This window comes from Aquarana catesbeiana, linkage group LG05 (genome assembly GCF_042186555.1).
Source record: "Aquarana catesbeiana isolate 2022-GZ linkage group LG05, ASM4218655v1, whole genome shotgun sequence".
In the NCBI taxonomy this organism is placed as follows: Eukaryota; Metazoa; Chordata; class Amphibia; order Anura; family Ranidae; genus Aquarana; species Aquarana catesbeiana.
The window spans coordinates 57,514,840-57,541,070 of NC_133328.1; the positions used below are offsets into that span (position 1 = coordinate 57,514,840).

The 26,231-nt window shown below is 43.9% G+C and overlaps 2 protein-coding genes across 2 annotated transcripts in view; one reads left to right on the top strand and one right to left on the bottom strand.

Annotated features, from left to right (window-relative positions):
* The window catches only part of MSRB2 (methionine sulfoxide reductase B2), a 47,741-nt gene extending 38,207 nt beyond the window's left edge, over window positions 1–9,534 (top strand). Inside the window, exon 5 of the mRNA XM_073629767.1 lies at window positions 2,926–9,534. Within this exon, the coding sequence (XP_073485868.1) occupies window positions 2,926–3,024 (99 nt within the window). The 3' untranslated portion in view covers window positions 3,025–9,534. The remainder of the gene's footprint in view (window positions 1–2,925) is intronic.
* Window positions 9,535–16,519: 6,985 nt separating this feature from the next.
* On the bottom strand, window positions 16,520–25,640 carry SPMAP1 (sperm microtubule associated protein 1). The gene is made up of 3 exons (XM_073632663.1): window positions 25,292–25,640; window positions 21,507–21,606; window positions 16,520–17,222 (listed from the first exon to the last, which is right to left on the bottom strand). The coding sequence occupies exons 1-3, from the start codon at window positions 25,556–25,558 to the stop codon at window positions 17,065–17,067; spliced, it is 525 nt and encodes a 174-aa protein (XP_073488764.1). The 5' UTR covers window positions 25,559–25,640; the 3' UTR covers window positions 16,520–17,064.
* Window positions 25,641–26,231: the final 591 nt, after the last annotated feature.

Consider the following 26,231-nt stretch of genomic DNA (forward strand, 5'->3'; position numbering starts at 1 on the left):
AGTTTGGTCCAAATGCGATGCAAATGTAATCATACAATCTGTATGGCTGAGTTTGCATCACACAGTCATCGCATGTGATTTGCAGTGCGGGGCAAAACACATCTGATGTCGGACAGCACAGCAGTGTGAACCGGCCCTAAGGCCCCTTTTACACTTGTGCGACTTGTCCTGCGACTCATGCGTCCATAGACCTCAAGATTACACTGGCATTGCTTAAAATCACATCAAATTTATGGCAAAAAGCGCTGCAAAATCATGAGACTTTCAGGTCACACAAGTATGAAAGGGGCCTTATGGACCTCAAGTTGTATGAAAAGTCGGCCAAGTGTGAAAGGAACCTTTGAATTAGGCCCCATTTGCACTTGTGCAACCAATGCCTGTGTAATCTTGCTGTATATGGACCTTAAGTCGCATCAAAGTCAAACCAAAGTAGTGCAGGGACAAATCTGACCCACTTGTAGGATGCACAAGTGAGAATAGGGCCTAATTCAAAGGTATTATTCATAAATCTCATTCATACTGCTGTGACCTGAAAGTCACACTATTTTGCTGCCACTTTGCTTCTGCAACTTGGTCTCAACTTCTGGGAATGCCTGTGTAATATTGCGCTCTATGTACCTCAAGTCACATGAAAGTCACACCAAAGTAGTACAGGGACTACTTTGAAATTGTTGCAACTTGAAGTAGCACAGATATGAATAGTTATCATTGAGAATCATGTGGTACAACTAGTCATGCAACTCGGAGGTCCAAATTTTCTGGAAAAGTCGGCCAATTGTGAAACAAGTCATATATATTTTAATAGAAAAGAGGCTCTCATTTATATTTGCATAGTCCTTACTGATTTACATCAGCAGACCAAGTGCAGGAAGTGATGTGTCCACATGGGCCAGAAGCAAATGTGTGCTGATGCCAAAAAAATCAATGAATCCCACCCACACAAAATCTAACTACCACATCCACCCCCACATTGAGTAAGCACAAGTACATATCCTACACTTACTCGGAAAATGAACAGCAGCGCCTCTTTGCTAAAGAGGGACCTCTCCATGTCCACCTAGATGGCAATCCTGACCAGCACAGGAACTTCCGGGTGATTACAATGACTCATTTCTGGGTCAGAAGGTGAAACCACTTTTGATCGCAACTGTGAATGTTTGATTACAACAACGATTAGAATTTTTTTATTTTTGTTTATTTGCAGAAATGTGAATCTGTATTTCTATGATATTTGAAGGTAAACTTAAGGGAGTTCGATAAGAAATGGTGTCCCTGGGATAGCAGAAGCTGAATTACAAAGACCCAGTTTGAACCCTGGTTCACACCTACAGCAGGAGGAAATCGTGCAAGTTCAGCTGAACTCACGCAATTTCATTCCCGCATATCAGTCTCGACTGTGGGGGGAATTTCAGAGACATCTGTGCAGATTTCTGCACTGATGTGAGCACCCCGAAGTCACCAAAAAGTAGTACAGAAATGACTTTTGGAAATTGCGGCGCAGCACCAATTAGAGCGGTGCAAGAAGCGGCATGTTTGGGATTTGAACCCAGACGCTCAGTGATGCTAAGCACAAGTTCTAACCTGTAAGCCACGGAGCTGCCACATGTGAAAACCTCCTGCACATAAATACACATAAATACTGCATTTCTTTGGACATACAGGTGATGGAATTACATTACTCAAGAGTTATTCTTCTTGATTTCTTCTGTGATATTTGCTGGTTCTTTGTGGGTCAGTGTAGAATAGTGATATTACCTTCAAATTTTTGGGAATTACATTTTGATTTCTGATGTTGGTACACATCACATTTTTTGGGCTCAAATTATGATTATTTGGAAATAATAAAAAGCACAAAAAATTGTGACTCATTTTAAATTAGCATCAGCAATGGTATTGTTTGTGGATTGTAAAGACACCTGTGCGAGTTTGGGTAAAGATTGTTGTGAGATGGAGAGTAACAAGTGAAAGTGACAGAGAAAAAAATATTTTATCAAAACATTCCACATTCTAGCATTCTTAAAAACAAAATAAATTAGGTAGAAGCAACAATGTTGCAAAGGAAATTTTTTTTTCAGAGAAAGATACATTTCATCTCAACATTAAAAGGATTTATTTGGGGAAGTTACAATTGTACCACTAGAATCAATAGCTAAAACTTGCATTGGACTATAATAGCACCGATTTTCACTCCCAAAAAATGCTCTTTAATACAGCACTTATTCTGGTATTTACTATAGCACCCTGTAAAAAAGACACTGGAGCTAAAATGAGAGCTATTTGCCGGTCAGAGCATGCTCAGTTGTGTTGGCACCTAGTTGTACAAAAATGGGGAATTTATCTCTTCTCATTCTTTTAAAGATATTTCAGTGTAGAAATCACTTTTTCACAGAGTTGTAAAACAGATTATCTTTAAATAATATATTGCATATTTTGGTACTATTTAGGCAATTATATCATGCTCTAAACATTATTTCCATGTGCACTAGTCCAGGTTTTAGCAGAGGAAGGGTTTGGGTGCTATTTGGTTTCAGGGAACTATAGTAAATTTGATTTTGGGAGTATTTTACCAGTGCTATAGTGAATACCGTTTTAACGCTAAATAGTGCTGCAGCACTATAGTAATTGACCCCCATACTGCTTTATCTGCCAAAGATATTGTAACTCTGTTCAGCCAGTGATTTGCATACATCTGCACCCATAGCCAGGCAGGGGATCCCACTATTTGCTACTTCACCTTCGCAGCTTCCTCTGTTACTATTTATCAACCAATAAGGAGGCAGGGTGTGGCATGGGAAGTGCCAAAGCTGAACCAGTAAATAAGGCTGTCACCTGCCTACTGCAGCTACTAGAATTATTCTTGTTAGCTGTGTATGAAAAGAACATGTGTCTGTATTACATTATTTATTTCTCCTTTTCTTTCCGCAGTGTGATGCCCACCTTGGTCACGTGTTTGATGATGGCCCCGCCCCCACGGGTCAGAGATTCTGTATTAACAGTGTTGCACTGTCTTTTAAGCCAAGCTAGATGAACGGCAGCTCAGCTGAGAGAATTTTTTTTTAGAAATGTATTTTGTGTGTCTGTAACATTTTAGAGTCTTCGTTGCTGGTTTACTGGACTACCTGATCTTGAATTTTGTACATATCCGTTTCAATTTCAATGTTTTGTCCAATGTTTTGGGGTTTATTCAACAAACAGTGAAAATTGTAGTAAACCAAACAAATCAAAATTCATGTTACAGCAGTCAGATAAGTATAAAATGTATTCTGATTGGTTGCTCTCAGGTTTGCACTTATCACTCAGCTACTTACATTTTTGTTGAGTAGGCCTAGCTGTATTTCACGTGTAAAATTATCATTTTTATCATAGAAAAACACAAAATTGGCTATAATTCTGGGGGTAAATTTGTGCTTTATGTGAATGATAATATACAGTACATGTCTTTGTTAAGGGTCACCATACAAGTTACAATCTGGCAAGGCTTGATAAACCTATTGCCAATGCATCAAAATGTATGTTACATGAGTTTTGATGTGTTGCCATTGACTTCTGTGGACCTCCCAATTCATTAAAATTCAGGAAAAAGCGGAGACATCATATTTTTCAAGACCCACTGCAGCACTGAGATAGGAATAGACACTATTTTTATTATGGGGAAGTTGGACACCTGCACCTTTGCATGTTGTAACCCATGCGTTAAAATGCTTTAGTGTATGTGGACCCTCAAACAGGCCCTGTCTGTCCTATTTAGCTGCTGGCACTGTGGATAAATTCATTCTCAATGTCCATATTGGAAGCACTGAAAACAAATTCTGGCCGGTTTCTCAGCACCTTTAGCTTTTTTCTGCCTGTTGCAGCCTTAGCCTGGCCCCATTTTTTTTTAATGAAGAGGCAAGGATGGTATTTCTTCTGTGCCAACCAGAAAAGGGGGATATCAGCAGATGTGTCAGCAATGGAGCCTGATTGCTGATGGTAAAGCAGATTTAATTTTTTTGCAGGGAATACCAAAATGTATGAGAAACCTTCTGTATATGGCCAACCAACACTGAGGGCCCTGGAAGCCACAGACCGCTGTGGACTAATTTAAATTTTGCAAAAAAAAATTATAGATAAATTAAAATATTAATAAATTCACCCATATTGGAAAAATGTGCAATTATTTATTCTATTTTTTTTTTTTTTTTTGCTTTGGATCCTGCTAAGCTTTGCATGCATGGATCACAGGTGCAAAATGCTGGCTCCTGCAGACTTTTCCATAGGCTCAGGTCCGTACTGAGATATAGACCTTCAGCTAAGGAGCTCAAGGACATATCAATGGACTACATGTGCGGTGACGTCACCACGCTTGTGTTCCATTGAGAACGCCAGTCCCTCTTGTGCAATGGAAGATGAGACTTGTAGTTTTTTTCATTCACAACTCTCTGTAAGTGAATTCAAATTTGTCAGGAGCTAGTAGATAACCCTCAAATTTTGTAAGAGGGGCAGTATGAGGGAGGTGGTTTGTTTCTAAAAAAGAACTTTGGTCTAATCATAAAACTTTTTTTATAGTTTATAACAGTTCGTTCTTTCTTTTGAGAGTTTGCAAGCTATGTGATCTCTTAGCCCTGGTTCACACCAGTGTGATTTACCATGCGATTTGACAGTTTAAAATCACGTCAAGTTGTGCCCCATTGCCGGCAATGGAACCGTTCAAATCGTTGCACCTCAAGTCGCAGCGACTTTGAAAAAGGTTCCTGCACTACTTTTTTGCGATTTCATTGCAACTTGCATTGACTTCTGTTAAATGAAGTTTGCAAGCAGCAATGAAATGGCACATCAAAATCGCACTGATCTGTGGCTTTGAAATTGTGCTGAAGTAACGCACTGCACTGGTGTGAACCAGGGCTTAAACCAGACAGCCAGATTAAGTTGCACTCCATGGGGGTCATGCTGTGTCCCCTCCACCACCACCATCGTTGTCAGCTATGATATGCTGGGGAGGAGGCGCGGGCATGCACAGCTCCTAATTTATTTAATTCTTCCACACATTGTTTGACTGTTAGAGCCATGATGATACCAGTGTATGTTCTTCTTTAATGTAGTATAGGTGGCCAAGTAATGAGACATGAAACATTTTTTGGGGAGATGTCTGTCAAATAATATTATCACTGAACGGTGCTGACAAATATCAAAATTATCTTCCACTGGATGCTGCTATAGAATTACTTTTTATTTTATTATCTGTTAAATGTTTTCCGTGTTTTCTATATAAAGGCTGTATGATGGCATAGCCTGAATGTCTTCCTGTACTTCTGAAGCTGTTATACGAACATCACAAAACAAACTGTGTGCATGGTTCACTGCACACATTACAATGTGACTGTACAATCTTCTTTAGATCTGGATTGGGTAGTTAAGGCAGGACCTCATATTACATAGTTTTGGTAGTTCTTAAAGTGTTGCTAAACCCAGGACCCTGTATTCACTATAACTGGTCTCCCACAGTACACAGAACATGGAAATGCAATTATTTTAGTAAATATAAACTGCTAAATACCTTTTCTTATCAGCAGTTAGAGCTGTCCTGTGACTTTTATCAGTGTCTGGTTAAAGCTTGTAGGAGGAGTTTTCTGACTGTCCTATGAGACTGCAATACCCTTGACCCTCTGTCTGGACAGTGCTGATCTGGTCCTGTGCTGATCACATGCACTCTCCCAAGAAAAAAAAAAAACTTCTAGCAATACACTGTCATGGTTATGCAGTAATGTGTGTCTGTCAGCTCACCTTTCCTTCTGTGTTCACCTTTAGAGGCCAGCCACCCTCACCTGACTGTTTACCATGTGCTCTACGTTTGTCTCTGTTGCCGACCTTGGCGTGTTCTCGACTATTCCTGTCTGCTCGTGACCCTGACCTTTTGGCGTGTCCCCGACTATCCCTGTTTGCCTGTGACCCTGAACCTTTGGCATGCACTCTGTTGTCCTTGTCTGCTAGTCGCCCCGACTTTGGCTTATCCCCTTACTATCCTTGTTGTTCCAGCCTGCTTTCTCTATCTCCTGTAGTCTACCGTGAGTGTGAGCTGTAAGACCCTGGGGGCCTCGACCTGGAGCCAGACTGCAGCGCAGTACATCCTCACCACTAGAGGCTCTAGTGAACACCTGCTGGCTCTTAGACTCCGCGCTCTGGGGAATCTATGCTCTAGCTCCCACTGGGATCTGTGTTAGTGATCTAGTAGACCTGCTTCTTGAACCTCCCAGGGTTCAACCCGCAGCAGTCATTCCTAGGGTCCACTACTATAGCGGTGCACTCCTGACTCCTACGGAGTGCATCTGTCACCTGGTCTCAGGTGACCTGACAGTTTGATCAGCCATGGACCCGGCTGACGTGCCACTTCCTGCAGATGATCCGTTGCAGGGCTTAGTTCACAGACTTGAGACCCAGGAATCACATCAGACCCAGGTGATGCGATTCGTTCAGGATTCGGTCTCCCGTTTTGAACAGGTTCAGGCCTCATTAGGATCCCTAGTTCGACAACCTCAACCGCTATCTGCTGCTGCACCTATCGCACCAGTCGCAGCCACACATTCATTACAACTGCCAGTTCCAGGCCGCTTCTCTGGGGACTCCAAGGCCTGCAGGGGGTTCCCTAGCCAGTGCACAATTCATTTTGAACTCCAGCCCCAAAACTTCCTGTCTGATCGGGCGAAGGTAGTCTATATTATATCACTCCTGTCCGGCAAGGCGTTATCCTGGGCTGCTCCTCTGTGGGAACTGAATGATCCAGTGGTTTCTAGCCTGTCTGATTTCTTGAAACTTTTTCAGAATATCTTCGAGGAACCGGGTTGTGTCTCCTCAGCGGCCAACTCTCTTTTACGTCTCCGTCAAGAGTCCGCTTCTGTGGGGCAGTATACTCTTCAGTTCCGTATCCTCACAGCTGAATTGAGCTGGAATAATGAGGCCTTAGTTGCAACCTTTTTACATGGCCTCTCTGATAGAGTGAAGGATGAATTAGCAGGAAGATCCCTCCCTGCTGATTTGGACGGTGTCATCACCTTGTGTAACCAGATCGATATTCGCTTTCAGCAGAGGGCCCTGGAAAAAAGAAGCCAGCACTCATTGTTCTTTAGGCAGCCTGAGCTCCCTGTCCCTTCTCTTCGATCCGAGGAGCACCCCTTGCCTGCTGAGGAACCTATGCAGCTTTTCAGCTATCCACTTCCAGACCCTCCCTGTTAAGATGTCGGTAGAGATACTCCACCAGGAATGGATATCCTTCCTTGTCTTACCTAAGGCGTCATCTCCTATCATATTAGGTCTTCCTTGGTTACGGCTCCATTCTCCACACGTTGACTGGACTGCTGGACAGATCCTGGTTTGGGGTTCCTCCTTTTCCTGCCTACTCAAGGCTACCCCAAAAGAGAAACTTCCTGTTGCCACCATCCCAGTATCTTCTGCTCTTCCCGCTGTATATAGCGATTTCTGAGATGTATCCTGCAATAGTTGGACTGATGCACTCTCTAGATCATGTGGCACTCTGGATGAGGAGCCCACCTATGAACCTGAGCCGATCATTCACTCCAGTTTGCATAACCATTTACCTTTTGCCTGTCCCTAAACTCCCTTGGACGCACAGCCAGGCTAACTTGTCCGCAAGTTCCACAGTCGCTACGCCCTGTGATGTGATTGAGATAGTCGCTGCACCTGGCGATACTATTCAGTCGGCCTCTGCACCAGTTATGCCAGTCCAGCCCATGCCCAGTGAGCTGCCTGCTTCTTGTTCAAGACCTTCTGTAACCTGGCCTCACCCTACTGCTACAACGTCCGTTCAAACCTGTTTAAGAGGCTCAATCCATCCTCTGGATAGACTGCCTCATTCGGCCAGGTGGGGTTTTCAATCTTTTTCTCAGGGCTCTCTGCATTCTGTTTGTGTTTCAGCTATCCAGCTTGACTCTTGTGACATGTCACCTTCTAACCAACCTGACCTCAGGGATCCACTGACCTCTGCCCAGTCTGATGGTCCTGTGCTGGATGTCCAGTTCATCTTTAAGGGTCTGGGGGACCCTGCTCAGACTCCTGATGGTCTTCTCATGCCCTTACCCATTCCTAAAAAGCCTTTAGTCCTCAATAAGTCCTCTCGTCCTCTTCCTACCTCACTTCCAGTCTCTGAGGATAATCTAAAGTACAAGGTTAGTCAAGTTTTGGATTCCCAGCTCAGTAAAGGCATTCTTCAGTACCTCGTACATTGGAAAGGGTTTGGTCCTGAGGAGAGGTCTTGGATCACTGCATCTAAGGTCTTTTCTCCTCGTCTGTTGAGGAGGTTCTATCTGGAGTCTCCCTTTTAAGCCTGGGCCCAGGCAGGGGAGGGGGAGGTCTCGTAAGGGGGGGGGGGGGGTACTGTCATGGTTATGCAGTAATGTGTGTCTGTCAGCTCACCTTTCCTTCTGTGTTCACCTTTAGAGGCCAGCCACCCTCACCTGACTGTTTAAATAATCTTCATAGCTCCACCCCGGTTTCTAACTAGGAACACTATATTAACCTGGGCATTGCAAGCCAACCTTGCTGATCAACCATTGTGTATCCATTGTGTGTTTGGCTTCCTGTTTCCTGCTTACCGTGTGCTCTACGTTTGTCTCTGTTAGCGACCTTGGCGTGTTCTCAACTATTCCTGTCTACTCCTGACCCTGACCTTTTGGCGTGTCCCAGACTATCCCTGTTTGCCTGTGACCCTGAACCTTTGGCGTGTACTCTGTTGTCCTTGTCTGATAGTCGCCCCGACTTTGGCTTATCCCCTTACTATCCTTGTTGTTCCAGTCTGCTGCTTCCTTCCTCTATCTCATGTAGTCTACCGTGAGTGTGAGCTGTGAGACCCTGGGGGCCGCGACCTGGAGCCAGACTGCAGCGCAGTCCATCCTCACCACTAGAGGCTCTGGTGAACACCTGCTGTCTCTTAGACTCCGCACCCTGGGGAATCTATACTCTAGCTCCCACTGGGATCTGTGTTAGTGATCTAGTAGACCTTCTTCCTGATCCTCCCAGGGTTCAACCCGCAGCAGTCAGTCCTAGGGTCCACTACCATAGTGGTGCACTCCTGACTCCTACAGAGTGCATCTGTCACCTGGTCTCAGGTGACCTGACATACACACCAAACTGAGCATGTGCAGCCCAACTCCGTAGACTCTGTGTTATCAGGGAATTATCAGGGGAGAGTGGAAGAAGGGTAGGATCAGAGAAGACGGGCTCAAACAGCCTTTTTACACAATGCAGAGGATTAACCCCTTAGGTTTCACAGTGAGTATAACAAGCATGCTTTACTGCATATACAGACTGATTTTACTGTTGTGGGATTAGTAACACTTTAAAGTTGATTGTCCAAAGATTATATGGACAGATTGGAATGTGTATGGTGAGCTTAGCTCCTCAGTTTTACAGGTTGATCCCCACAGTAGTCAGTTGGCAAGAGAATATGAATCTAATTCCTAATTAAATTGCATTTAGTTTGCTAAATCACTGTGTATCATATACAAATGTCATTTGAAAATAAAATTATTGTTTTCCTTTTTTTCATCCTTGTTGCATGTATGTTGTATGTACTTTAGTGTGCATGATCTGGATACAGGTTCTCTTTAAGAAGATATGAGATATTAGAGAGCAGTGCCAGGCTCCGTCCACTGTGGGTGCTGAATTAGGGTTCAATGTCCATGACCTACATATAAATCTATTGTATTCTTGTTATTATTTCAGAACGAGTTTGACAGCCAAATATTTGTATTCAAATACAACATTCTTCTGTACAGCACCTTGCCATCATAATAGGTAAAAGCACTATGTTCCCATTCTAAAGGCAATAAAAGCTAATGTTAACTCTTTCTGTATTGTCTTTGCTTTGGCAGGACAATGGGTCAATTGAAAAGCTATCTAGATGTAATAATGACAGTTACCTTCGATGACAATGCAGGTCAGAGGGGGCACTCTACTCCGTCTTCCACTTATCACAGTATTCCTGGGAAAGTCACATTTAATTAAACACACAGAGGCGAGGACGAGGTTCTTTCTGCCAGTGTCTATGCACGCCCCACGGCCAGCGGAGTCTAATTTGATGTGTTCCTGTACAGACATATTGTGTGCACAAAGCCGCCTTGACACCTTTCATTGGAGTGTCAACGAGCTGACATTATCACTGAGGATATTGGCATGTAAATGTAGAATCACAGGGTCCTTTGCCACCTCTTTTACATTTCAATATAAAAATCTCAGTGGATGTACACCTGGAATCCCTTATAACTCTACATTCCTATCAACAATCAAAATTTATTTCAATAATGAGCTTAAAGGATAACTAAAAAAAAAGAAAAAAAAACAAAAAACAAAAAGAACAAAAATGTCATATATTCCAGCCTATAGTCCTGAGATGTGGTGGCTGCGTTTTTTTTTTTTTCCTCAGCAAATAAAGAAAATATTTTTCCTTGCCAGGAATTGCTATGTGCTTGCCACTCCTGTGAGTCGCACTGAAGTATACAGTGCCTTGAAAAAGTATTAATTTTTCCACATTTTGTCATGTTACAACCATACATGTAAATGTATTTTATTGGGATTTTATGTGATAGACCAACACAAAGTGGCACATAATTGTGAAGTGGAAGGAAAATGATAAATGGTTTTCAAATTTTTTTACAAATAAATATGTGAAAAGTGTGGCGTGTATTTATATTCAGCCCTCTTTACTCTGATACACCTAACTAAAAGCTAGTGGAACCAATTGCCTTCAGAAGTCACCTAATTAGTAAAGTCCACCTTTGTGTAATTTAATCTTAGTATAAAAACAGCTGTTCTGTGAAACCCTCAGAGGTCTGTTAGAGAACCTTCCAAACAGCATCATGAAGGCCAAGGAACACACCAGACAGGTCAGATATAAAGTTGTGGAGAAGTTTAAAGCAGGGTTAGGTTATAAAACAATATCCCAAGCCAGAGGCGTAACTAGAACCTTCAGGGCCCTGGTGCAAGAAACCTTGGAGGGCCCCCCCTCTCCCCCCCCCTTTCATTTCATTGGTCCCAGGCCCTTTTCTCTGGTCCCATGGCCCTCCCCACTGATCCTGGGGCCCTTTACTCTATTATGGTCCTGCAGCGGGACCCTTTCATGTGTTCTACAGTGGACTCCCTTCCTACAATCTTGGGCCCACCGCACAGTGGCAGAAAACATAAGTGCCCGTGCCCTGGCATTCTGGCACCATGGGCGTCACCAGCCTCCTCTTGATGTCATGCCCCTGCTATTGATAGCACTGGTCTGTTGTCTCTGTCTCCATGGCAGTGGCGGCAGTCTATTAGGACCCCGTGCTGGTTACATTATGGGGCTGATGGATGCATGTGGGGGAGGGCTGGCACTATTGGGTGTAGACAGCTGAGCCCCCTTCTGGTCACCTAGCAGAAGTACTGCTGCATAGCCTTCTCTGTTGTCATGCTCATTGGGATGTGACTGTCGTGGATAAACCCACTATACTCTTGCGCTAATAAGCGCCCTTTTCAGCATAATAGTATAATGCAAGTTTAAATGACCCATGTCTCCCCTCTTTCCCAGTAAACGGACATAATCACCTCTCTGATGTTGTTAGCTCCATTGCTCAAATCAACTGCCCTCCTCCCTCCCTGGGAGCCACCTTTATTCATATAAACAATGGAAATCACAAACGGGAAGCCCTGCCTCTAACAGCCATTCACCTCCTACACAGGATGTGACAACACAGGATGTGACTTTTAACACAGGAAAAATGAATTTATACATCAACCAATGAACAATGACTACCATTCCTGCTGATGAGAGATTATCTGCAGGTGTATGTCATGGCACCCCAAAATATGTTGATCAGGCATAGAGGGGTGACAGGACATCTGCTAAACTGATAATGTGTTTGCAGAGCGAAAACACATCCCCCCAGACGAATGTCTGCATCGCACAGGGGCCCTTTCGCCAGCAGACATATCCTCACTCCGCAAACACCTCTCTCCAACCTCAGGTACTACCCAACGGATCTCAACCAGCGTCAGTCTGCCCCAGTCAGCTCTTTAGAGCGGGTTGCGGGAGAACTAACACTGGGAGACACTGTGACAATACATATTAAAATACATCTTCATAAAATTTCCACAACAGTGACTCAGGTGATGCTCCCAGTAGGATCTAATAAACACAGTATTTATAAGAATCAAGAGTACAATCACCTATATATCAACCATATGTTCAGCAGCCATGCCAGTAAGGTGGGGGCTCTGATCAATAAACTCACTATCACATTTAACATTAGATCTGACTGGGAACATCACCTGGATTGCATCTCGATGAGCATGTCAGAGATTGCTATGCAGTGCCACCACTGCTAAGCGTCCTGCAGGGAGCTCAGCTGTCTACAACCAATTGGGCTGGTCCTCTTGTGCATGAGCCCATCAACCGCATAATCAGCACTGAATCCCAATGTGCTGCCACCGCTGCCATGGAGGCAGAGACCAGCGCTGTCAATAGCAGGGACAGCAACCCTGGTTGTTTGGCCACTGGTCCACTGTGGGAGGATTCCCCCATTCACCTGGAAAGTGTAGATGGGGGAATTGGATCATATATATTTTTTTTCAGTGTAATGCCCAAGGAAAAAAAAAGCAATCAATGTACAGAGCGGGGGAGGGAGACAGATAGGGGAGAGAAAGGGACAGTTCAGTGATGTAATGTAGTGCTCACTTATTAGAGGGACGAGGCTGGAAGTTGATGGCTCGGGCATCATTCACACGAGTTGGAATGTGTAGCTGTGATTGGTGTTCTTCCTGCGCACATCTCCCCTCTCTCTCCTGCACACAGCTGTATGTCGGGATAGGAGAGTGGGTGGGCCGGCCAGACACAGGGGGAACAGGGAGGAAGGGGCAGCCGTATGCATCATTCATCTCCTGTCCGTTGCTGGGAGGGGGGAGGGAACTGTGTGTGACACTCCACTCAGCTGCAACCACCGGCCCCTAAATGTACAGACATTCCCCTGTCCTACGGACGGGAGAAATCAGTCCGTTTTTTCGAACTGTCAGGGAGATAATAGGAGGCTGACAACACTGCTCGCTCGCCCCCCCCCCCCCCCACACACACACACACACAGAGGTGGAACGGCAGGGCCCGGTCACAAGTGCGACTTCTGCGACCGTGACTGTTCCACCACTGTCCCAAGCTTTGAACATCCCACAGAGCACTATTCAATCCATCATCCGAAAATGGAAAGAGTATGCACAACTGCAAACCTACAAAGACATGGCTGTCCACCTAAATGGGCAGGCCGGGCAAGGAGAGCATTAATCAGAGAAGCAGCCAAAAGGCCCATGGTAACTCTGGAAAAGCTGCAGAGATCCACAACTCAGGTGGGAGAATCTGTCCACAGGACAATTATTGGTCGTACACTCCACAAATCTGCCCTTTATGGAAGAATGACAAGAAAAAAGCCATAAGAAGCCCCATTTGCAGTTTGCAAGAAGCCATGTGGGGGACTCAGCAAACATGTGGAAGAAGGTGCTCTAGTCAGATGAGACCAAAATTTTACGTTTTGGCTTAAAAGCAAAACACTATGTGTGGCGGACAACTAAAACTGCACAACACCCTGAACAAACCATCATGTTGTGGGGATGCTTTTTTTTTAGCAGGGACAGGGAAGCTGGTCAGAGTTGATGGGAAGATGGATGGAGCCAAATACAGGACAATCTTACAAGAAAACCTGTTACGCCTCGTACACACGATCGGACTTTCCGCCAACAAAACCATGGAATTTTGTCCAAAGGGTGTTGGCTCAAACTTGTCTTGCATACACACGGTCACACAAATGTTGGCCAACAATTACAAACGTAGTGACGAACTAGACGTACTACGTCTTTTTTCAGCTCTTTAGCGCCACCCTTTGGGCTCCTTCTGCTAATTTTGTGTTAGTAGAAGTTTGGTGAGTGTTGATTCACGCTTTTATTTTTGCGTTTTTCATTTAGCGCTTTTCATTTCACGCTTTTCATTTCATGCTTTTCAGTTTGTTTCTGAACGGCCGTTCGTCAACCAGATGTGTTGCGGAATCGGAGGAGATAACGTGTTATTTATTATTGGCCTTGGAGTTATTGCTTTGACATTATTTTTTTGGTTGAATAACGATTTGATTTGGTATATTTTCTATATTTTTGGATGCATAGAATGCAATTTTTGGTTAAGTTCTATTGGCAGATAGCATGTCTATTTTTTTTTTTTTTTTTTTTAATGCACAATAAAAAAATTGTGTAGAATAATACTTGGCTATGTGTTTTACTTCAAATGACAGTTTGGGAGTAGGCAAACAATACAAAAATACAATGTAAAATTGACAAGGGACACCAACATAGTTGTATCTTTGTTCTTAAAAACTACGGAATAATGGTGTTGTGGTAACTTGCACAAATAAAAAAAAACACAATAATATTCTTTTTGATATCACTAGAAAAAAAAAGCCTTTGAAAATTTGTTTGCAATAACTCCATCAGTATAACCAGCAAAGCAGCTTCATTATTATCACATTAAAGAAGAAGAGAATTGTGCACTGCATTTGGAGATTTCCTAATCTGCCGCGTCACGTCTCCATTACAAACGCTAGTTTACAAGACTTTTGTCTGACGGACGTGTGTACACACGCTCGGAAAGTCCGACAACACACATTTGTTGGTGGAAAATTTGAAAACATGCTAGCCAACATTTGTTGGCAGATAGTCAGACAACAATTGTCCGATGGAGCAAACACATGGTCGGATTGTCCGCCAACAGCCTGACATCCAACATTTCCCGTTGGAAAGTCTGATCATGTGTATAGGCCTTTAGAGTCTGCAAAAGACTTGAGACTGAGGCGGAGGTTCACCTTCCAGCAGGACAACGACCCTAAACATACAGCCAGAGCTACAATGGAATGGTTTAGATCAAAGCATATTCATGTGTTAGAATGGCCCAGTCAAAGTCTAGACCTAAATCCAATTGAGTATCTGTCGCAAGACTTGAAAAATTGCTGTTCACAGACGCTCTCCATCCAATCTGACAGAGCTTGAGCTATTTTGCAAAGAAGAATGGGCAAAAATATCACTCTCTAGATGTGCAAAGTTGGTAGAGACATCCCAAAAAGAATTGCAGCGAAAGGTGGTTCAACAAAGTATTGACTCAGGGGCGCTGAATACAAATGCACAATACTTTTCAGATATGTATTTGTAAAAAAAATTGAAAACCATTTATCATTCTCCTTCCACTTTACAATTATGTGCCACTTTGTGTTGGTCTATCACATAAAATCCCAATAAAATACATTTACATTTTTGGTTGTACAATGACAAAATGTGGAAAATTTCGAGGGCTATAAATACTTTTTCAAGGCACTGTCTAGCGCCAGAAAGTCTAGCGCCAGAAATTGGGCCACAGCAGCGTCAATTTAAGCCCAATTTAAAAGCGGCAAGGATGTGGAATTCCCTTCCACGGTCGGTGGTCTCTGCGGGGGGCATTGATAGTTTAAAAAAACTATTCAAAAAGCACCTGAACGACCGCAACATACAGGGATACACAATGCAATACTGACATATAATCACACACATAGGTTGGACTTGATGGACTTGTGTCTTTTTTCAACCTCACCTACTATGTAACTATGTAACATTCAGCAATGCACTGGCAAATGGGAGGGAGTTGGACAGAGAAAAATGGACCTCTGATACTTTGCATTGCCCCCCTTACTTAGGATCCCCCTTAGTATAGGACTTTGGTTTGCTTGTTCTTTCTTGAGTTATGCATTATTTTGCACCTGTCATTGTATGCCCGATTATAGTGTTCACTGTTTTTCCACTTTTTTATTAGAATAACTCCACTTTCGTTGAGAAAAAAACATTCTCCTCTGGGTGATCTATGTACATTACAAGGATTTTAACAAACTATGTTGCAGATTCCTACCTTTTGTTATTCTGAAGAAATCCCTGTGTTAGTCTGTGTCTATGTGGAAAGTGAATCTAATAGGAGTGGCTTCAAAATTATCAATCAGCTGCTGCACCTACAGGTCTCTCTAATGAGGAAAATTGCAGGGTCTGCCTCCCTTTGGACGTGATTGGGAATATCTCACCAAAAATGACATTTTTGTTGCAGGGGATGCCAAAAATCTGACTTGTATCTTAGTCCAGACTTCTGGGAAAATCAGTGAGCTAATCGCACAAGCAGGAAATGGTGTTTCTGGGGGGCGTTCTGTACACATTCTGTGTACCTCCAGGTAGCCATATTGCATTGCATTTTACAGGAAATTACAGAGCTGCAGATTGAGAAGGAAAGGTCATTTTTAATAACATTCAATTACAATGACTTGTGTAGCAATTGTATATGCTATATTATTTTTATTTGCTATTCTTTTCCCCACAAAAGTGGAGTTACCTTTTAATTTACAGTGTTGCAATAATAAAAATTGAACCTTTGGCCTTGGTGTGTCGGAGATTGTGGTGATGCCCAGAAAGTCATTGGCACAGCTCTATAAAACCTTGCCTTTGTTCACCTCCATGGGCAACAGCCATTTTCTCCATTTGCTGAAATTGTTCTTAGCTTAAAAAAAAGAAAACAAATGCGCTCACCACATTTATGCTCTGTTCAGCTGTGCTATATTTTTGGTCTTGGGTTTAATCATTGTTTAACAGATGTCTTCATATCAGTGGTTGCTGTATAATTTTTTGCTGGGCAATGAAAAATACGTTTTTTTTTTTTGAATGTACGTTTGGCTGGAGATCCCCCCCCCCCCGAAAAAAAAGGTACAGACTTGCCTTGGGCCACAAGGGCAATATATTTTATAACAAATATCTTTTTATGAGTGCCGATAAACATAACAGAATTCAGTGGCAGAGGGTCGGTGTGCTATTGAAACACAATGATGTGGATGCAAACAAAAACGTTACAGAAAATGACTCTTGTACGGACAAATACGTTAATGTTGACAATTTCACGACATTAGAAAACGCATAGCACTGTCTGTTCTACCAACATAAAGAAAAGGCGTTCCACTCATCAAGCTCACAAAATGAAGCTCACATGCTTCTTGCAAAGACAGAACATTATCTCTTTATTTAGTAAATAGCTGACTTGGTGACAATCCCGAATGCTGAGGGCATTCTGCGCAGGGATGGGGTGTTTCTTCTGTACCCATAGAGTCCATTGTAGCCGATTACAGGTTTGACGGACGACAAGAACTGACCATGACCGCTGGTGTGTTCTGCTGAGTGACCTGGGACATGACAGGAATATTGATAAGGCGGTGGGCCATACAGAGGATCACAAGCCTCACATTTGATCAGACCAACAGATGTCAATACAGAAAAGTCTATAATAATATACAATATTCTTTAAATCAAATCTCCAGGCATATATGGAGGGCACACTTTAAAAAACGCTCTGTAATTATTAATCATTGTATTTTTGGAAATGCTACCAGAATGTGACTTGGTATTAGCCTCTTGCAGTCCACTGTACAGCAGAGTTCAGCAAGGGGGAGAGAGAAGCAGCACAAGTAGGTGGATTGCACTGCAAGAAAGCTGATTGGAAGAGAATGCAGAAAGATGAGCTCATCAGTGTGCTTGTAGGCAGGTGCAGTCTGCTTTCTCCACTGCAGGAGGCGCTCAAACCACAGCAGCACTGCAGAAGGAAAGGAAGTCAAGAGGAACCTGGTTCCTCTACGGCAGGGGTCTCAAACTGGCGGCCTCCCAGCTGTTGCAAAACTACAAATCCCACCATGCCTCTGCCTGTGGGAGTCATGCTTGTAACTGTCAGCTTTGCAATGCCTCATGGGACTTGTAGTTTTGCAACAGCTGGAGGGCCGCCAGTTTTAGACCCCTGCTCTACGGTTTCCTGGGTCACTGGAGCAAATATCTGATTGGATGCTGGCACCCCATGTGACTCTGGTGGCCATCTTGGGTCTAGCAGAATCTATTTAAGACCCTTGGTCCCGGGCTTGGCGTGCATTTCACGTGTGGGTAGTGTAGGGACAGGCCAAATGTCTATCAAGGACAATGCTTAGAATCAGAGAGAAGTTCTTGAGGAGTAGGGGACAGTGCAGGGACATGCAGTCCTTCCTGGAAGCCTCCCACAGTAAACAGAACATGGAAATGCAATTATTTTAGTAAATATAAACGCTAAATATCTTTTCTCATCAGCAGTATATAGCAGTCTTGTGACTTCTATTAGTGTCTGATTAAAGCGTGTAGCAGGAGTTTTTATTCTTCCCTGATTGTCCTAGGAGGCTGCAGGACCCGTGACCCTCTGTCTGAGCAGTGCTGATTGGCCCTGTGCTGATCACATTGCACTCTCCCAAGAAAAAAAAAACCTCTCTAGCAATACACACCAAACTGAGCATGTGCAGAGTGCCTCCAAGGCTCTGTTCTATCAGGAGATGGTTTGGGGACTGTGGAAGAAGGGGAGAATCAGAGAAGACAGGATCAAACAGCCTTTTTACACAATGCGCAAGACTAACCCCTTAGATTCCACAGTGTATAATAAGCATGGTTTACTGCATATACAGACTGATTTTACTGTTGTGGGTTTAGTAACACTTTACATTTCAATACAGTTCTGTTTTCTGCAACAGGACTTTGAGTGTTTACTGCAGCAGTGTCTCCCTACATGCTGCTTCTCCTTTACTGTCCAGTCACAGTGTGGGAGTGTGGAAAGAGAACCTGTAAGTGAAAGTGAAACTGCAGTGGATAAATGGCTGGTTCCCTACCCCACCAAACAGAATTGTGCTGTATGGCAGAGATTTGTACATTTTAGGATTGATGGACAGAAAGATATAAACTTTATGGCAGATAAAACAGCTCTCGTGTATTTATATTTTATCTGCGTATTGCTTGGAGTTTAGAGTTTAAGAAAACCAGGGCTGCCATTTCTGATGTCTTCTAAAATTGCTAGTTGCCTGTTCTCTCTGGCTTCAATAGTTTTGGAGTCACTGACCTGATACAAGTATGCAGCAAGTGATGTCAGAGTGAGGTCATTATTTCTAAACTGCATGTTTGTTCGAGGCCAGTGACTTGGAAAATACTGAAACCATTGGATCAGTATGAAACCGGGTTAGTAATACAGTACAGGGGTTCATGGAAAAGAATTCAAATATATAACAAGGAGCATTAGTTTATAAAAACAATTTAAAAGAAGAATTGTCACTATTTCTATTTTACATTTTTGAATTCCCGATAGGATTGCAGACACGTCTCTCCTCTCTCTGCTTGCCGTATACAATTGCTGGGAGCCGGAGACAGGGGGATAAAAACACAGCTCAACTGCACATTCTTAATGCCCCCCAACCACTATAAACAATGGATCACAGGAAGGATGGTCGACACTCGGGAGAGCATCCAAAAATAATCTTCCTTTTATTGGAAACACATGTACAATCGCTGTAAAATAACCAACATGTTTCGGCTGTTGGGCCTTAATCATGGCTGATATAAAATGACATAACCAACATTTAAATAGTGCACTAAAAGTTCATATACCTAAAAAAAAAACAAAAAAAAACAACAAAAAAAACAGGCCATATAGTATATTTAGTGCAATGTGAAGTGTGTAAAGTGCAGTGTGTTGGTTGCACAATACGACCCTTGCGTTCAAGTATTTTGGAACATTTTTGTGACAGTTTGAACACCAACGTCAGGAATATCTCAAATGTGACCAAACGTTTTGGAGACATACACAAAGGAGATATGTCTTCCTTCTCTTTCTGTGATGTGGAGAGGGTCTTACCTGCAGATAGAAGAGGGGATCAGTATTGTAGGCTTTTGGAATGTGAAGTGTGTTGGATACAAAAGATGCAGACCCGCATCCCTCAGGGTTTAAATCACAGATGGGATGTGGATTTTTTCCCTAATTAGTGATAACATTTTAGTCTCTAATATGTGGACGGCTTTTGTGCTTGTAATATGTACACTAAGAATATGTGCATTTATATACAGTTTTATCAATAGGAGCTTTAAATTAATTTATCATTTATAACTTTATTATATTATGCTGGGGCATACAACATAGTCATCTTAGGGAAATTCTCCTTTTTGATTTTTCCACTTGCTCTATGATCGCATGAGCCATTCTTCTGTTCGTTTTGGGTTTTGTATATAGTATATTGTATTTTAATTCACATGTGTTTTTGGTCATGTGACCTTTTAGTGGTTATGTCACTTTTTATATCAGCCATGATTAAAGCCTGATGGCCAAAAGGCGTTGGCTGTTTTACAGCGATTGTACATGCATTTTCAATAAAGGAAGATTATTTTTGGATACTATCCCGAATGCCGACCATCACTCCTGTGATCCATGTGTTATAGAGGTGTTAGCAGCCTCAGAGTCTGAGCACGGGACAAAGCTGTTATGCATAAAGGTGGAAGCACCCACAAACCTGTTTCCACTATTCTAAACAAGGCCTGATATGCCACATGCTGGAAGCTGAAGTCAGGCTAATGGTGGAAGCGTCATGTAAGCTAATGAGGAGAGAATGAGGTTGCTTGGGAAGGCTCAAGGGTAGAAAGAGCTTAGAGTGGGTGTTAATAGTTTAGTGATCATCGTAAGTAGAATAATAGGCTCCATAAATGTAGGAAAGATCATCAGTTACCCCCCATATAGTCCTACATAGATCAGTACCTTTGGCAAACCCTAGAACTCCCAGACTGCCCATCCACAAAGTAGCCCTGGAGCTCTGAATACTCCCCATGTGGTAGGGGTTAGCCCCCAAGTGGCCAATCACCAGTGTGGTCACATCTGTGAAAGGAAAGTAAGTCACGAATATCCCCCATAATGCCAGGTATGTCACTTCACTTACCAGGGTATATATGGAGAGCCAGGGGGAGTGTATGGAATTTATGTATAATGCCGCGTACACACGACCGGTTTTGCCGTCGGAATAAACTCCGAAGGTTTCCACAACAGAACTCCGACGGAATTCCATTCAAGCGGTCTTGCCTACACACGGTCAAACCAAAGTCCGACCGTCCAGAACGCGGTGACGTACAACACTTACGACGGGACTAGAAAAAGGAAGTTCAATAACCAGTAGCCAATAGCTTCCGTCTCGTACTTGCTTCAGAGCATGCGTCGTTTTTGGTCCTTCAGAACAGCATACAGACGATCAGTTTTCCCGATAGGAATTGGTTCCATCGGAAATATTTAGAACATGTTCTATTTCTAGGTCCATCAGAATTTTCAAAAAAAAAAGTCAGATGAGGCCTACACACGATCGGAATAGACGATGAAAAGCTTTCGTCTGACTTTTTCTGTCGGACATTCCGCTCCTGTGTATGCGGCTTAAGTAGCCATAGGGGCCAGCATTTAAGTGAACCAGTTGCTTTGCCCTGCATGGACAATCTTTGGGTGCTCTCATCTATGACTTTTATTAAGAAGTCAAAGATTGGTCTTGCCTCTATCCCAGCTCTCTGTTGGTCAGCAAGACTACCTATCACATCGATGGACCAATAAAGTGTTGCCGGAGGTGGGAAGGGTGGATTGCAGACTTCTTAATTCGTTAACATACCTGACCCGCTATTATTCCGGCTCAGTAAGTAGAAAGCAGCGGCGCTTTTGTACTGGAATCGGTCAGCCAGTTCCCCATATGTTGATGTGCCTCCATTTGACTGTGAAGAAATAGAAGAAAGAGTTTTCACATGAAACCCCAATGACAGGTGCATGGAAATGAAAATCTCAAAATCTTTCATTCTCAAATGTAGATATCGTATGATTAAACATCAATAACCCCGGAGCTCAGGGTCAGCTTAACACATTGACGTAGTCAAAGAACACTAAACATACATTTTTGAGATGGGAAAAAGAGAAACCATTTGAAATCATGCCTCTATCACCCATCCACTATCACCATCTGGTCCTATTCTCATTATTCCACATGTACAATAGATTTAATACTTCATGTTCCAAAGAAACATTTTCATGCATTTATAGACATCTAAACCACAGCAAAAACGGGATACAAAAGAAAAAAAATATCATACTTTCTTATAAGTCATACTGAACCCAACAATCAAATTCTCCTATGGCTCTCTTAAAAAAATGTCTGGAGCCAGGTGGGATGAGCTTGGTGGTCAAACAATGTGCATTATTATTAATGACAAAAAAACCTTATAAAGGTAAAATGGAATAAAATACAGTACTGTATATATTCCTGTTTTTTCTTATTCTTTGAAGGCCAATAACATTTCTTTAAGTAACTATTAAAGTCTGCGCTAATAGGTGGTGAGGTGACCTGGAAGGAATCTATGTATGCAAATTCCTAACAGATATTGGGTAAATGCAGGACCGAGATTTATAGCCCCAGTCAGAGACAAACAGCATGTATACACGGTCCCGAGCTGGATGAATCTCTAACTCTGTACACAGTTTGCTTCCCGCCAGTCTGCTTCTAAAGGAGACCCAGTACTGCCAATTTAAAACAGATCAGTGGGGTTGGTGCCTGTTGACATCACACAGTGCTCCCGAGATAGGCAGCGGGGTTTCTGTAATGGCTTATGTATGTTTTTATTGATGCAATTTTAATAAAAAGCTTTTAAATACTACACTATAAGAGCTTCTCTCTGTCCTGTTTATGTTACGGCAATGCTTTATATTGGCGGTATTGGGTCTTTGGAAACAGACTGGCGGGGAGGGAGCTGTGCTAAGGGTGAGTTGTTAGTAGTTATTTGCATCATTCATCACTTTATCATCATTTTACTTTTAGGTGCTGCATTTACACTAATACAATTTCTTTGTTGCAGACATATTGTTTTTGAAGCTCATATATCAATTTTTTCCCTACTGATTAAATTTACTCTCTGTGAAGAACTTTTCTCTTTTGTTTATGGTAGTGTTTGGGTACAGACTTCCTTCCCTTTCTGAGGATCTCCTTTTCCCCACCTGCACATTTTACTCTTTTTCTCACACTCCTCTCCCTGTCTCCACACTCCTCTCCCTGACTCCACACTCCTCTCCCTGACTCCACACTCCTCTCCCTGACTTCACACTCCTCTCCCTGACTTCACACTCCTCTCCCTGACTTCACACTCCTATCCCTGTCTACATATTTCTGTCCTGGCTCCACACTCCTCTCCCTGTCTCCACACTCCTCTCCCTGACTCCAAACTCCTCTCTCTGCCTCCTCTATCTGCCTCCACGCTCCTCTCTCTGCCTCCTCTCTCTGCTTCCACACTCCTCTCTCTGCTTCCACGCTCCTCTCTCTGCCTCCTTTTTCTGCTTCTAAGCTCCTTTCTCTTCTTCCACGCTCCTCTCTCTGCCTCTACGCTCTTCTCTCTGCCTCTACGCTCCTCTCTCTGCCTCTACGCTCCTCTCTCTGCCTCCATGCTCCTCTCTCTGCCTCCATGCTCCTCTCTCTGCCTCCACGCTCCTCTCTCTGCCTCCTCCCTCTGCTTCCACGCTTCTCTCTCTGCCTTCTCGCTCCTCTCTTTGCCTCCACGCTCCTCTCTCTGCTTCCATGCTCCTCTCTCTACCTCCTCTCTCTGCCTCCACACTCCTCTCTCTGCTTCCACACTCCTCTCTCTGCCTCCTCTCTCTGCTTCCACGCTCCCCTCTCTGCTTCCACAATAATCTCTCTGCCTCCTCTCTCTGCTTCCACGCTCTTCTCTCTGCTTCCACGCTCCTCTTTCTGGCTCCGTGTTCCTCTCTCTGCCTCCTCTCTCTGCTTCCATGCTCCTCTCTCTGACTCTTCTCTCGGCTTCCACGCTCTTCTCTCGGCTTTCACGCTCCTCTCTCTGCCTCCTCTCTCTGCCGCCACGCTCCCCTCTCTGGTTCCACAATAATCTCTCTGCTTCCTCTCTCTGCTTCCACACTCTTCTCTCTGCTTCCACGCTCCTCTTTCTGCCTCCACGCTCTTCTCTCTGCCTCCTCTCTCTGCTTCCACGCTTCTCTCTCTGCCTTCATGCTCCTCTCTCTGCTTCCATGCTAATCTCTCGGCTTCCATGCTGCTCTCTCGGCTTTCATGCTCCTCTCTCGGCCTCCTCTCTCTGCCTCCACGCTCCCCTCTTTGCTTCCACAATACTCTCTCTGCTTCCACACTCCTCTCTCTGCCACCTCTCTCTGCTTCCACGCTCCTCACTCTGCCTCCTCTCTCTGCCTCCATGCTCCTCTCTCTGCTTCCACGCTCCTCTCTCTACTTCCACGATCCTCTCTCTGCCTCCATGCTCCTCTCTCTGCTTCCATGCTCCTCTCTCTGCCTCCTCTTTGTGCTTCCACGCTCCTCTTTCTGCTTCTTCTCTCTGCTTCCACACTCCTCTCTCTGCCTCCTCACTCTGCCTCCACGCTCCTCTCTCTGTCTCCATGCTCCTCTCTCTGCCTCCTCACTCTGCCTCCACGCTCCTCTCTCTGTCTCCATGCTCCTCTCTCTGCCTCCTCACTCTGCCTCCACGCTCCTTTCTCTGCCTCCACGCTCCTCTCTCTGCCTCCATGCTCCTCTCTCTGCTTCCAAGCTCTTCCCTTTGCCTCCAAACTGTTATCCTTTCCTCTACACTTCTGTCCCTGCTTCCTCTCCTCCCTGCCTGTTTTCACATTCCACTCTCTGTCTCCAGCCTCCTCTTCTTGTCCACATTCTTCTCTTTCAGCTTCCAAACTCCTTTATTTTTGTTACTTTGCTGTAATGAACAATTGACATTTTAAAAAGTGCATGGTCTGCCTATCTGTGTCCTATCCCTGCCAACAAATTGCAAGCAAGTCTAGTATGCACATTATGTGTTGTAAGTATCCTCCTTACTGAGCGCATCTCTAAAATGGTCCGCTAGAAGAACACACAACGTGTCCACATAAGGAAAAGACTTTCCCAAGATGGCCAGGCCCCCCAAAGCCCCCCGCCCACTTTCCCTTACATAGGCTACATTCACACTGGCGATTAGCGCCGGGAGAAATTATAGCAGCCGTTCCTCCTGCAGCTCCCAGCGGATAAGTGCGGCTGCCGGCCCTGTTCACTATAATGACAGTTCGTACATTTTGTCTGCATCCAGTAGTGATCACCGCAGGTAGAGAGACCTGCAAATAGGTACTAGTTATGCCCTCCATAAACGACAGGAGGCAAATTTCCTGACGCAGCTGCAAAGCATCACAACCGTGGCATGTGTACACCCTCAATCGCTGCAGCTAAAAGGGGGAGCAGTTGGGGGGGACGCTTAAAATGTAGCCCAACTGCAGGGATTTACCACCCCCTCAATTGCTAGAGTGAACAAACCCTGAAATATTACATAGCAGGTTAAAAAAAAGCAAAGCTATAGGTCAGACCTCAAGAAAGTGCAGAAAGGAGGGATGGAGCAGATGGAAGCCTTTACTCACCTGTCCAGTTTTCTTCAGTACTGGTGGCACAGGCCTGGCCAGGAAATAGCCACGTACATGGTAGTCCTTCTGGGAATTGTATGGTGGGATAACAGAGCCAAGCTTCGGTAAGGAGACGCTGTAGTCTTTAGAAATACGTTCAACAGCCACACAATCCAAGACGAACCTTTTCTCCCTCATCTGGATTTCAGCAAGAGAAGGAGAAGGGGCGAAACGACTCAAATGCCAGGATGTGGCCCTCCTGGGAGATGGCGCTGACTCAGCCATTGGCACAGCTTGGAATGTGAAGTGTGAAGAGATCTGCAGGTCTACCTGCCTCCTGCTCAATACACAATGGAATGTACAGCACAGCTGAGGAGGGGTTGCTAGGAACACACAGAAACAAAAGTACAAGAGGCTTTCATCAACAATGACCCTTCATTCACCATTAGCTTCCCGAGCAACACTCACACACACAAAGTCCGACACCTCACTACCGGACAGACAACTTCTCTTCCACTTCCCTTTGTAATAATTATAATAATAATATCATGTTGGCACTTCCTAATTAACATAAATAATTGTAATATTAGCAATGGTGCGTTTTTCTGTCCTGCAACCACGGAAAGGAAACCGCTTGATTCCCCCATCTGTACAGTCAATGGAGCTATTGTGTTCACCCGAGCGGGGGAGGGCGCTGGCAATAATTGGGAGTAAAATCCACCATGCTGGTTGTACCCAAGTTGATCGATAGATCAACTTGGGTACAATCAGCCTGCCCATACATACAAAAAAAGGGGAGACAATGGGGTTTATTTACTAAAGTCAAATCCACTTTGCACTTGGAAGTGCAGTCACTGTAGAGTCACTGAGGGGAAGATCTGAAATGAGGGGAAGCTCTGCTGATTTTATCATCCAATCATGTACAAGCAAGAATGCTGTTTTTTAATTTCCTTGCATG

Bases quoted from the DNA above. Each gene is read 5' to 3' on its own strand.
- SPMAP1 (XM_073632663.1), bottom strand. From the start codon at position 25,558: ATGGCTGAGTCAGCGCCATCTCCCAGGAGGGCCACATCCTGGCATTTG. The intron at 21,607-25,291 runs GTGAGTAAAGGC...ATTTCTTCACAG, and splicing joins TACTGAAGAAAACTGGACAG to TCAAATGGAGGCACATCAAC. The intron at 17,223-21,506 runs GTATGTTAACGA...GTCATGTCCCAG, and splicing joins CCGGAATAATAGCGGGTCAG to GTCACTCAGCAGAACACACC.